At 40.6% G+C, this 14,381-nt stretch overlaps 1 protein-coding gene across 1 annotated transcript; it reads right to left on the bottom strand.

Moving 5' to 3' along the window:
- Nucleotides 1-1,804: 1,804 nt before the first annotated feature.
- Nucleotides 1,805-12,154, bottom strand: ephx4 (epoxide hydrolase 4). Its single transcript, XM_028404364.1, has 7 exons — nucleotides 11,912-12,154; nucleotides 9,604-9,689; nucleotides 7,477-7,634; nucleotides 5,230-5,358; nucleotides 4,701-4,804; nucleotides 3,394-3,542; nucleotides 1,805-2,045 (listed from the first exon to the last, which is right to left on the bottom strand). Exons 1-7 carry the CDS (start codon nucleotides 12,152-12,154, stop codon nucleotides 1,805-1,807), a joined length of 1,110 nt encoding a protein of 369 aa, XP_028260165.1.
- Between the last annotated feature and the right edge of the window lie 2,227 nt (nucleotides 12,155-14,381).

Genomic DNA, 14,381 nt, shown 5'->3' on the forward strand with positions numbered 1-14,381 from the left:
TCTGAGGCTTTCACGTGATACTCGGAATTCTAACGATCAGTTGCTATACACGTTGGGTTTCATGATGATATATTATAAGCGCCCTCTAGTGGTGTCACTGTCTCCCCTTCTTGTTTTTGCAGTAAACGTTTCCAATAAACTTGATATTTTTAAAAATAGCATTTCAAAAAGGGAGGGTTTCAAACATTATGATGAACAAAGGAAAGCATCTCATCTACTCAAGAGATTTAAAGTGAAGATAGAAATATATTTCCACATTGTTTTGGAAGGCTCAGGTGACAAAACCTGGAGGGAAATTAACTATGTTTTTGCTGCAGGATCACAAAATGAGAAGCAGGGAAGAATGGGATGGGCACATGGCATAATATTTAAACATATGCATGAATACAGATCACTAAAAAAGGACAAACCTTTCTAGCTGTATTCAAACAATCTATACAAAACAATAGCAACAACAAAAGTTGTAAAATTGTGTATCAATAGATCACACAAGTCAGTAAAAATGTGTCCATAATTATTGTTGTTGCTTAAATTCTTTCATTAAATGTATTATCATATTTCTGACTAGCCCTGAAGGCAGCAGAGGTGACATCATTGTCCCAACCTTTAGTATTAATCTTATCCTATGAGGTCAGTGCAAATGTGACTGTGAAGGTTTGAATCAGCAAAGATAAGTGCCAGAAACACAAAGGATGTGCAAATCTGACTGCTGCGCTGATCAAGGGTTTGTTAATTAGCAATGTGTGTTTGTGTGTGTGTGCTGCCACAGCATTCAAACCTGTTTTTATAACACACACCTTATCATCCTCTCTATATGCATGCATATATGCATGTAACTATTTAGTGAAAATAGAAATATGAAACTGAAAAGCATCTTGTTATTTAAGAGAGAAGATGTAAACTTACTGCTGTGTCACTCAGTGCTGTGCTATATTTATCAGGACATCTCTTGCTATTTCTGGGTGTTTTTCATCTCCTCTGTGTAAAAGCACAGAGTGACTGTTGGTTGAGACAGCGCCAAACACATGGGGGCATGATGCTCTCTGCTTAAAGCTTCAAACACGTTATTATTATTATCTTAAAACAGGCCGGAAAGTGAGGTCCAACAGATTGACACTTACTCAGTTTATTTATAAAATCAAATGGTGTAGACCTGGCTCAGTGAATTTCAAAATGCAGTGTGTAGGAAGAGATACAAAATAGTACAATAGTCAACCATCACTGACATTTCTCTACAGAAAGAACAACATTCTCTACCTTTGAGCGAGTCAAATACAAAACAGAAAGCTCCTTTTGACAACATCACCTGATAAAGGGAAGTGGGAGAGTTATGGCTCTCAGAGGACTGTGCCCAAAGTAGAGTGGAGCGACCCAGTGAGACACACAAGTATAGCAGACAACTCCACATCCCAGTCTGTCTGGACATCTTTACACGGCGACAACTCAAAAAGTCAAAAAGGCACCACACAATACAAGTCACAAGGAGATTTTGCCACACATTTGTAACGCTGTAACCGACAAACTTTTAAGGCGGATGTCAATGTGCAAAAAATATCTTGTGTATGTGTCATACGTACTGTCCAGTGTCCTCTCCAGTGTCCTCTCCAGAGAAGTGTGCTTTAATTCTTTCCTTTACGGCTCACTCCTTTAAAAAATATCTGAAATGTGAAAGATTTAAAGAATAATTGCATTATCACTATGTCGCTTGGTATCACAGGCATATTCCAGGCTTCCGGGAGAGGCGGGTGCGAGACGGAAAGAGTGAGGAGGGAGTGCTGGAGGAGGAGGAGGCCTCGCTGTGGATTTAGTTCCTGTAGCTTTTACGTCCCTCTCCCTCCTTCAGGAAGGTCCATATGAGGGTGTTGACAATATCGGGCTGGTCCTGTTGAAGCCAGTGGCTGGCCCCAGAAATAATGTTGAGACGGAAATGATTCCTGATGTAGAGGCGGCAGGCCTCAGCCATTTCTTGTTCCAAGAACGCATCACGCTCTCCCCACAGCAGCAGCACCGGCGACCTGACATGATTGTGGCTCAGAGGGAGTGAGCTAGGAACAGGAAACAGTAAAGAGAAAACTTTTTAAAGTAAAGATAATGAAGAAATGTCTGGAACTCAGCAACCTAAAATGGCATCAGTGCTCTCTCTTGTTGGACACTGTGGTGTTGTTTGTGCTTCTTTCCTCCAAGAAAGGACATGTCATGGTGAGAGCCAGCGTGACATGTATGTCTTATTAACAGGAGAAGTAGCAAGACTGGGCTCTGAGACATCCACTATTTGAGGAATCTGTTTCTGCCTACGTCTATTGCATCATTTTTTTGTTTTCTCTCCCTCAGTGGAGAATAATAAAAAAAAAAGTATTTTTCGGATGCCCCAATTTTAAATCTAAAAAAACACAAGTTGTCTCTCTGCTGTCCAACTAAAATGAAGAACTTAAGAGCTTTTAATAAAATCACGTGAACATCCCCATGTCTCAAACAGGGTGAGTGCATATATATATATGAAATAACCAGATGGATGGATGGCTGTTGTGTATGTGCATGTGTATGTATCCCTGCGTCCCCGGTACGTAGGTACAGTATGCACTGAGAGACTAATTGGACATGGGTCAGTGAGATTCCTTTTATATAAGCGAATAAAAGCTATTCCGAGATATGAACCATTGCTTGAGAGTGGAGCAGATGGTGTGCTCGGTCATGTGTGCACAGTTCACATGTCAAAACTATTTTTCTTTGATCCGATTTGTGCCAATCACCGTTGGCCAGCTGGCCAATTGTACATGTAAGAATGAACAGTAAGTGAATATAAATAATTGATAGTATTATGGTTCTGGTTCTCTGTCCCATCAGAGCTCTGACAGTAGATGGCGCTACTATATTTGTATCCTATACTACACAATTAAAAGTGACTGTAATCATACATTAACCTACATTATCCACAAACTAATTGTTTCCTATGGCAACAGCATCCCTCCTCCATCAGTGACTAGATGTTTTCTCTGACTGTTTGTATCACAGCTGTTTACATAACATTATGCTTTTACTTGACATGAAGTTGTAAAGGAACGTCTCCGTGAGTCAAATTTTCCTCAACAACCCTGACTTCAAAATTCAAGATGGCTGCTATGGGTAAGAACGCTAGTGTTACACTGTAGCACTTAGGTCTACTCATCTCATTTAGTTAATGGTACACAGTGCGGCCCAATATATACACATGTGGATGGTAGTGCTACGTATGATGATGATGATGTAGTGCATTGGCGGTATTGTTAAGATAGGGAAACTCTGAATTGTACAGGAACACAACAGCTCTGACTTCTAGTTTGCAAAGTATAACTTCCACCTGGTATTTCTCAGTCCCTTTATAGAATATATATATATAAAAAAAATCTTCCCCACCTAAAGACATTCCTGTAATAGTTGAGGGCTCCTGTCAGAGCCCCCGGCTGTGAGAGTGCATACAGATAGGCCTCCAGGTCCTCTGCAGTCAGCCATCGGCCCTTCCTCCCGATGCCCGTGCTGCGGCTGGTGAATAACGCCTTCAGAGCCTGCAGCAGACACAGAAACAAACCCTGAGCTAGTCTGTGAAAACATTCACAAAAGGACGTCCATGTCACTGTTACATGAGTCACAAAAGGCTCTTTAGTGAAGAAATCTACTCTGATGACCTCCAGACACAGCTCAGCCTCTTTGACTTACAGCAACATTCTGTGTCACTAGCAAAAGTCGGAAATACTAGACAACTCTTCAGCAAGAATGTTGCAACTTAAATCTTAAAAGCCAAGAGCCTACTTGGTGTAAAGAAATATTGGATTTTACAGGGAGGTCTAAACAAACCCCCAGTATAGGCCTATCACATCAGTATCAGTGAATTTTCACTGTACATAAATTGCCGAACATTTTCGCGGAACACAATGCAGAAAAATATAATATATATAATATAATATAAATATAAGAAAGATATATTTATGCATGATCACGTCATTTGAGTTGCCTCAGTTCTGTTGATGAAGCAGCATCACAGCTGAGCAGATGGTGGTGCCCTGAGTCACATGATGTCTTCATGATAAGTAGCTTGTAGTAGTTTGACTACACACAGACACATTTTCCTTTTTAAGATAACCCTGTCCCTGACAACTACCAGCAGCGGCTATAATTTGTCCATATGCTGTAAATACAGTTTTTTTTTTGAAAGAATATTGGTCCATTGATAATGGCATATTTTACTATATATCGGCATAGATCAAAAGACTGAGGCAGAACATGTCCAGCTACTGAGAGGAGAAATATTATTAGATGTCAATGATGATTTGTTGTTTGTTATTAGCTTGATATTACTGTATTATTATTATTTGAAACATATTTAAGCTAACAAGGTTAAAAATTGCGAAGAGCATCTTATATTCATTGATGCAAAATACTACAGTCAAAATTTGTAAAATTTCAGTCAGATTTGTAAAAATGGTGATCATGAATTACTATTTGATTGTTGACAAAAGAATCTGTCCATTTCCCGTGGGATTGGCTGTGTTTTATACTATAAATATCCCTTTTCAAGCTGGCTATTTTTAGAGATAACCCTGATGCACATGCTAAAAATAGCCTGATGTGAAACATACACCAATGCACATGAATACTGTGCGAACACGCACGTACACACAAACAACCTTGACCTTGAAAACGCTCATGCACACACAGCACGCCACCTTGAAATCATTGATGGAGAGCATGAGCTCCGGGAAGCGGGGCAGCTGGAAGAAGAAGAAGTGACTGGACTTCAGCAGCTGGCTCGGATGGCGCAGAGCATAATCTGAGGGGAGAGGAGAGGAGAGGAGAGGAGAGGAGAGGAGAGGAGAGGAGAGGAGAGGAGAGGAGAGGAGAGGAGAGGAGAGGAGAGGAGAGATCAGTTTCCCAACAGTAATTAGAAGGCAAGTTTGCACACACCGTGAGGTCGTCGACGTGACAGCTCTCACTGACTTTGCCTGTCTGCCTGCACCAGTTAAACCAGCTGTTCCAGCTTCACATTAGCCTCCTGTAATTAGCTTCTCATCATCATCTCCTTAAGGCAGAAGAGGATTTACCAGATGGATGAAAACATTGAATTGAAGTAATAATACTTCCTAATTAATGATAATAATTATGGTAATAACCCAAGAGGTAAACCAGAGCTTCTTTAATTAACATGCAGAAAATTGGTTTGCCTTCACAACGACTGTCTGAGGAGTGAATTCCTACCTGTGAAGACGGAGGGGTGGGGACAGTTTAGGACGATGAGTTTGGTCACCATCTCTGGGTAATGAATGGCAAACAGCCACGCGATGGTCCCGCCCCAGTCGTGGCCAACAAGGCAGCATCTGTTGTATCCTTAGAGGAAAAAAAGCAAACACACATAAAACACCGTCACTGTCACAAACGACAAAGAAGAAGAATCTAGATGTCCTTGCTGATGTTTCAACATGTCACTGCCAGAAAAATCAATAATCTTCTCATTTCTTTATTGCAGGTTTTCTCCTTCAGAGGACATTTACACCTATCAAATGGATGTATATCATGACATACAGCCAAATACATCAAGGTCAGGCATCAGTCTGATAACATTACTGTCACTTTAAACTAATCCCTTTTTACCTGTGGAAGCACCATTTATATCCACCCAGCAGGCCCTGCTGTTCTTAAAGAGGAACAGTCATATTTAGAAAAATCACAGACAACTGCAACCTGTGGACCATGTGGGCTCTGAGACGTCAGCTCACAGAACAGCAGTTAACATGCAATCAGTGCAGGCCTCCCTCCACTGAAATGACCATTAAGTGAACCATTTGCTCAGCAATATCCATTATTGAGCGCTCAGCTCCTGAAAGCCTGTTAAGAAATTTTCTATGACAGCTAAAGCATCATAAGAAACTACCAAACATCAACTGAGATCTGAAGAGCACTTTCTGAGAGAATATCAATGTTTTATAAGGAAGGTGTTCATTTGATATTTACAATCTGTCTGTTAAATTGTGATAAAGGCACAGAGTGTGTGTTTTGGTGTTACCTCTCTCTTGACCTCTTCTCAAGTACAAATTAGCAGCCTGAGAATCAAACATGTCCCTCAGGAGAGCAAAAACAGACTTGGGATCGAAAGAAATTGGACTATCATTCAATAATGTTAATAAAACAAAACGTCAGTTTCCTAATAAAAGAGATAATGAGTGTTTCTCAAAGTCAAAGATGTGTTCTAGGCTACATTTCTAGGATGCTATGTCCCACTGAAGGACTGATCCTGTGCCTAGGGAACAGCGAAGTCGTACCAAAGACTACCGAAGTCCTTCATTCAGAGAATTTTCAAGGATGCATGGTCAAAGCTCACACACATAGATATGAGGGGCATACTGATGCACAATTTTATTCTTACTTTAGGAATATTTCATAAACACATCGTGTTGCAAGAAGTCTCCAAAGAGACAGCGGTAGAAGAGCAGGAAGTTTATTAGTTCTCCCACACACAAAGACAGGATCGGTCCGGATCTAAGTGGATACTTATTCCACACAGGTGATTTTATTAAAGAAAAACAATGAACTTATTAATGTGACACATTTTTATTCGAATGTTGCCTGACTTGGAGCATCATATTCATATTTACTGGCTCTCTTGCAGACCTTCTTGAACAGTGCAGCATAATATTCATTAGTGAGTAAACCATATGTATTAAAGGCAGGTCTTAATGAACACTTACACACAATGAGTTACGCTGCACTGTTAATACTGTTCTCCTTCCTGCCCAGCCCCTCCTGGCTATGATAATAGCACAGATGCTGAAATACATAATTACAAATGCTCACAGCTGTTTCTGGGGACATTAAAAAGTGACGGACCTGCTGTCTTATTATTGAAGTCTGCTAATCATCGTTCGTGGTAGAAATAAGATTGTTGTATTATCAGCATTTGGATTATTTTGCAGCTGTTACAGTAATTTAGCCATTGTCCTCCATAATCTGGAGATGCGCAAACATCTGACCAATCAAATGTCATGCCCATAAATAGCATGTTTTAACCAAGTACAACATCACCTTTAAAAAAACGACACTAAAACAATTGGCACTAAAGCAGCTTCTACAACAAATGTAATGACAAGGTGACAGATGTGAAATATAGAGCATGTTCTTATAGAACATGTGAGCATAACTGAGGTGTTGGCCAGGAAAGGAGCAAGAAATGTAATTCTGGCCAGATAATCATTAACTGGTATGTGCAGGAAGCCTCAGGCAGGCTCCCTGCTAGTGTTAGAGCATGCAGTCAGCAGGCTACAGTCTCTGTATCTGCACAATGTCCTGTATTCACTCAGAATGAGTCACAGGAAGTTTGTCATGCTGTGCTGCAGGCCTGAGGGCTGTCCACAGCTTTAAGACTGATAAACAAGTTTATTTTTGACCCACGACAATGTCAAAACACCGTCCAATCCTGGACTCTAATTATAAGATTACAGATATTCTCACCTAGGTACTCCACGATGTCTTTGACGTCAGTGACCAGGTAATCAAAGCGGTAACACTCAGTGGAAAGGGGCAAGTCGGACTCACCGTAGCCCCTCATGTCGATGGCCACCACGCGGAATTCACTTTTAAACTCTCGCAGCTGGTAGCGCCATGAAAACCTGAGGCACACAAACAGATTGGAGAAATTCACTTAACAACAACACACTAAACAATATTAAATCTTAGTCTGTACTTTTCAGGTTTTATACACTTCACTCTGCAGATACTGCAGGAAGGAGCAATAGTACCCAGGTGGTGAAGCGTGCTGTGGATATACCCACATATTGCATTATATAGACCTGCAATGCTTTAGGAATGCCCTTTATGTCATCAGTGTTAAGCTCATTAAAAACCACATTAAAGCCACAGCCATAACAACCAGAACACAGCCATGGCTGCAGCAACACACTCGCAGTGACAGCTGTGTCATCCCAAGGTTGCAGTCATAGTCAGAGACTGACAGTGGGAGAGCCCCTGAACCAGATGCTGTACACTTCTATACTCATGTAGGTGCAATCTCTTACTGTACCCATCTTATCCAGTCAGTCTGCTGATGTGACCCTTAGGGGTCACAGATAGACTTAAGTACGGTAACACAAATGTAGCTGCATAGAAGGATAGATGTTCATGTTTTACTATGATTATTATGGTCTTCATGGTTTCATGGTGGCAGCAGTCATGCCAAAAAAGCACAATCCAACCAGTCACATCTGATGATCTGCTCCTAGGAAGACTTCCTGCAGATGACACTTTTTTTACACAGAAGTTTACTCCTCAGCCATCAGGTTAGTTTGTGGAGTCTGTTACTGTATTGTATGTAATGTTATAATAATCCGACCATCAACACTGTGTAATGATTCCTGGGATAAGTTGGGCTGCAAAGGATGCAACCAGCTGTGTAAATGGACACATCTAAACATTTTCAGTAACATTACAATACTACTCTTCAATATAGTTGGGAGTCTTGCTAGAGTCATATTAAAAACCCAATGGTCCATCTATGACTTTAAACCCCAAAACACAGATTCCTACATTTCCCATGATGCAATGAAAAAGCATATTAACTTTAATTCCTCTATATCCGTTTTGTTTCTCAGTTTGTAACACAGGCTCTGTCGAACATATGACATTATGCAACTGTTTTTCACAGGCTGACTAGCACCCAAAACAAAATTGGTGGCGTGCTCCGTTAGAATGCTCATTAGTCTGCTCAAATTTAAGACGGCAAGTTCCCCAACTTTTTTTTTCCCTTAAAGCTCAGCTTTCTTTCTGGTTGAGTGAAGGTCACCTCTGGATAATAGGAGCTGATTTAGATTCTAATCCACCCACTGATCATGTAAACTAGGGTGACCTCATAATTGAAGATCTTTTCTGCAGTACTGTAGATACATCAAGGGCTGAATCTCCCTTCTTCCTCCTCTTCCTCCTCCTCCTCCTGCTCCTTGGCTGAATGATGGGCCTCCCTGCCTGTGATTCTGATGAGTCAGGATAAGATACCAGCACTGATCCCTCCGAACTTAGAATATAGATGAGGTTTGAAATTTAGTAAGCCCTTTGGACCCCATATCCTCTCCTTTGACACATACACACTTTCCTCTTTCTCATTTCTAAGAGGGAATTAGCACATATTAAGAAAGCGTTAAACATTCCTTCCAACCATCTCACTCTGCACGGTTCATCATTCTTGTGAAGAATAATGGCAAGTCAGGCAGAAAGAGCTACCGTCTACTGTTAATTAATCCCTGTCCTGTCCGCAGTGTGGAGAGTATGTGAGAGATATGGACAGGCTTACAGCTCTTGACAGCCTCTTTGGCCCCAATCCAGGCGCAACAATCGGCATCATTTTTCATTTCATATCAGGAGGAAGAGATCTTGACTGCTTTAGACCTATTTCCCCTCCTCCCTGACCGCAAATCATATCTGTGAATGAGGACTCCTCTGCTGCTGATGGATTTGCTTTTGCAGAATGCTGCAAAAAATGTTACAGTTCAGGCATAATTCAGGCAATTGCACATAAAACTAAATCTTACACTGCGAGTGCAGACGAGCTCCCGCTGTTCACACAACCCTGATTTCCCCTTGACCTACCAGAACTCGGGGAAGCCGTGCAAAAACAGCATGAGTGGCTTTCCTCTCTCTCCAGCAGCAACATAGTGGAACCTGAGGCCAGACTCCTGCACAGGGAAACGACACACATGAACACCTTTAAACACAAACAGCAAGTCAGCACTGCAGAATGACTATTAATGGAGCTAATAAGTACAGAGGGATACAGAAAAACAAAACAGGGACACCTTGTTGTATATTGAATACTGATGTGTGTCTGATATGCAAGTTCCCCATCCCTAACAAGCAGTGGCCAGGGCACCTCAGGCTGAATGGAAAAAATGACAGAAAATGGTGACATATAGAAGATCAAATTAAATGTTCCTGATGGAGGAAGTGGAGGCTTGAATGTGTCACATGACAGGCTGAATAGAGAGGGGTTGTCAGGTAAACAAGACCTTTAAAGCAGTGCCTGTTTGCTGATATCAGCTTATAAAGATATCTATTTTAGTATAGCACATGTAAAAAAGATACTTTCGGTGTTTTAGATATGATGCCATTGCCCTGTGTGTGCATGCTACAACTTTATTGTAAGCAATTATCTCTGCATCTCATGACACTGGTCACCATTGGCACCATCATTCAGCAAGGTAGCTATTTTGTCAATCTATATATATAGATAAAAGTGGCCTAAATATAACAAGTATAAACACTGGCTGACATATTGATAACAAACACAGATAAGATGTGACCAGAAGATGATGTTACAACCTTAGTTACACACAGTTATCAGAAAAAACCTGATAATGAGGACACATAATGTCTCCTACTTCCCTGAAAAGTCTATTCACTATATACTGTATGTGGAGGTCCTATACATATGTTTAAGCTGTATATAGCACCTGACTGTGCATAGTTGCTAGTGCGAATATCAGGTGTCCGCACATTAGCAAAAACATACATTAGTGGGCTGAACATTTTTTTTGTGTCATCCTTGATACGCTGTCACTTTGATTAGGCAGCTAAATGTAGGATGAAACTGCAGGTGAAGCAAAATAAACACATCAGCAGTAATGGATACAGTACATTAAGAATTCAGAGGTGCAGGACAGCTGCCGGCATACAGCTCAGGGCTGAACACCAGGAGCTGCATCTTGTTCAAAAAAATGCTGCTGAATAGTTGAATACAGTGGAATAAAAATCATATTAAATGCATATAATTCATACATATATATTTGTACAGGCTTTTATTTTTTAAAAAACAACTCTCTGGTACTTGCATGGAGTTGCTGTGTCTACAACATAACATAATGAAGCTAATGTTTTAATAACTCTCTCACTTATGTCCACTACCATAAATGTGAAGTTGGCATAACAATAGGTCAAGTAAGTGCTTATTAATGATGAGGTGATGGATTACCTGTGGTGTTTTACAGATCCATAGTGAAACCCCTAAACTTTGGAATTAACCCATCTGAAGGGGGTGAGGCTCCACGTCTTTCACATCACTTCTGAGAATCATTTTTTTTTTTACAGAAAAGCTTTTATGATGTTTTCTTCTTTAAATATATTGAATCTTAATTATCTTTAACCATTTATTCATGTTTGCTTTATATGTGTTATCTGGCTCTTACCCCCTGCAAGCCTTGTTTCTAATGGTAAATAAAGTTATAATTATCATTATTAGTTTCGTGTTCATGTATGCTTATATTTCCCTGCACAAAAACGTTTATAATAGATCTGATACAAAACAGGTGATTTACCTGTTCAACATGATGCACACAGTTTGTTCAGTAGCATGTTACTACATTACATGGCAGCCTACTTTAAGCACATTTGCTGCCTGTTATAGGTGCAGGACTTCTGCTGTAGTGAAGGATTCTCCCACCCCTCACATTAGAGCTGTGCTTTTAGTGACAGACTTGCCTTGGTATTTAATTACATAACGATGAACACACACACACACACACACACACACACACACACACAGTAGGTTGGTAGTTAGAGGCTGCAGATACACGAGGCGGAGGAGCTGTTCTTTCAGCACCACCTGAGCTCCGCGCCAGCAAACCGTGACTCCGCCGAAACACCGCCTCACTCACAAATAAATAAATATCCAACATAAACAGACAACATCGGGCCCTGGTTTATGGATTTTTTTTTTTACGATGACAGAAAAAAAGGTGTGGAAAAAATAAAATAAATAAAAACATGTGAACACCGGAGCCTGTAGGACAGAGGCTGTGCCTTTCTCTCTCTCTCACACACACACAATGGGTTTTCCCCTTTACAGGGAACAGACACCTTTCATGTCCAAGTGCATGTGTGTCTGTCTGTGTGCGTGTCTTACCTTGATCCTAACATAACAGTGGGTTCCCAAGGACGTGTCATTCAGACAAGCTGGGGGAGTTTCACGGATCACCCATTGGAAGGTTGCTGTCGGCCTCAAGACGATGTTCCACCAAAGTTTCAGCAGGGCTACGATGGTGCAGAGAGCACAATACGCGTATATCAATGACCAATACCCCAAAACTCTGATTTTCAGCGCAAGTCTGATTACAAATAACAGCAAGTTGTGGATCACTCTCGCCATCTTTACATTGCCGCAGGAAATCAATCCAGATCACGTTATTGATTTCTTTCTGTTAATTGGCCGTGTCTGTTTAAACAGCGCTCTGACAATGCCGTTGTCTCGCTACCAGCGCATACGCACGACTGTCTGAAGGGAGGATCCCAACAAACGGCTGAATGGGACGGTGGCAAGAGCATCACGTCAGATTTCACGCTTGCGTGTGACAGCAGTGCTTGTTTAGCAGTAGACGGCGTTGTTGACTATACAAGGCAAGTCCGAAATGGAGCAATAATAAAGCTTTACAGAGATTTGAGCGCAGCTAAGAGGCGCTGCTGATACCGATCACTGCAAAGGCACCTCCGCGGCTTCACGCTGCTGTTATGGCAACGACACCGCAGCGGAAACACCATTCACTTCATCAGTGGAATAATTATAGTTATCTGAAATCATCTCATGGAGCAGCCTCTTTAACCATATAAGTGGTGGTTACGGGATTTAATAAGCAGGTGTGACTGCGCACTGATATGTTTATTATCAGCTGTAATGCGGTCACAGGTGTGAGACTGTCAGGTCACGTAAACAACACAAAGCCGAGCAGGTCAATTATTCTGTTAGGAAACACAGAAGCCGAGATAACACACAGGAGCCAGTAATGACAGATTACTGTAATCCCGTATGTAGCCAGAGCAGATTGGGAGCTTCCCCCTCAATGGGCAGAAATATGGAGGGCCATTGGTGGCAAAATGTTATACAGGCTGTAGCCTAAGCTGCAAATGTATTCAGAATCTAATATTGACATTTCAAACAAAACATGAACAGTTATATGCATATAAAGGTTAGATTTTAAATTATGAAGATATTAGCAATTTGGTGCAGATCCTGATGTTTTAGTCGTTTGTGCTAATAAACAATCCAGTTTTAATCCAATAAAAATAATTTTTGTTTTTTTAACAATGAAGCTTTAGAAACCCAGCTAAGACATGCTTAAAATGAGCAAAAGTCTATGGAATAATATGACCAAGAAGATAAATCCATCCATTGTCTTTACCTGTTTTGTCCTGCACATGGGTCACAGAGGTCTGGAGCCAACTGTCATTAGTTGTGGTTGTGTACACCCTGAACAGGTCTATTGGTCAGCAAACACATTCGGACAGACGCTAGAATAAAACAAACACTTTGGCTTTTTTCCAACATGGCTGACAAGTAGTGGACTAACTTTAAAGGATAAAAAGTGTGTCCCTGCACTCTGTAACTCCCTGGAAACATTTCAGTGGTGTTGTGAAACTCTGCATTGCATTGTGCTTCATTATTGTTAAGTGTGTTGCACATTTTCCTAACATGCTAGTGCAATGTGCTGAAGATACAACATTTTTTTACCCAGTTCCTCTATCAGCTGACCTGTTCCCACTGCCCTCATCATATGCTGGCTGACCTGACCAGCTGTGTGGATATTGACCTTTGCCTGCTTTTCCTATACAAGCTTCTAGTATTTTTCATGAAGCCATTCTCATCCTCCTCATTCTAGACACAAACAGCAGAGCAGTTAACAGCTGTAGCCAATCATGTGGAGAGAAAATCTACCGTGTCAGCATAAGTAAATAATCAGAATGTAGACATCTGCTTTGTGAAGTAACCCTCTACAGCAGATCAAATATTATTACTCTACAGCAAATGAAACTTAATGAAAACAGTGCAGATCAAAAATATTTATTTTGAGTACAAAAAAATCACATACACAAACTGCAACATATAGAATATAATAATAATGCCCCAAAATAACAAAGTGCAGTGCATATACATCCAGTAGTCAAGGTGTCAAGATAATACAAAACTGGAACCTTTGGAGGCGACCTACTTCTTTCTCCTAAATATTTAATTTCTTTTATGCAATACTGTTTTTTAAAGAAAAACAAATAGTGGAAACTGTAGTTTTATCTAATTTAGTGCATATTTGAAAAATGTGTGGCAGGGATTCAGGGAATAGTGTAAACAGTAACTGAACAACACTGCACATTTTAGTAAACAACACAAGGTGACATTGTACCTACAGTAGATGTAACTGCCACCTGTAAGGCATCCAACATACAGAAAAAAAAGCAGAAAAGGTTTCTTTTATCACAGTGCTTCACCCCAGTAATGCCTAATTTAACAGTGCATCAGTGCAAACACTTGCCAAAATGGACACAATTGTATTTTATTTTTTTTGTTATTGTCAAGAACACATTTAAGGTCCTGTTCCCTGGAAACA

Source organism: Parambassis ranga, chromosome 4 (assembly GCF_900634625.1).
Source record: "Parambassis ranga chromosome 4, fParRan2.1, whole genome shotgun sequence".
In the NCBI taxonomy this organism is placed as follows: domain Eukaryota; kingdom Metazoa; phylum Chordata; class Actinopteri; family Ambassidae; genus Parambassis; species Parambassis ranga.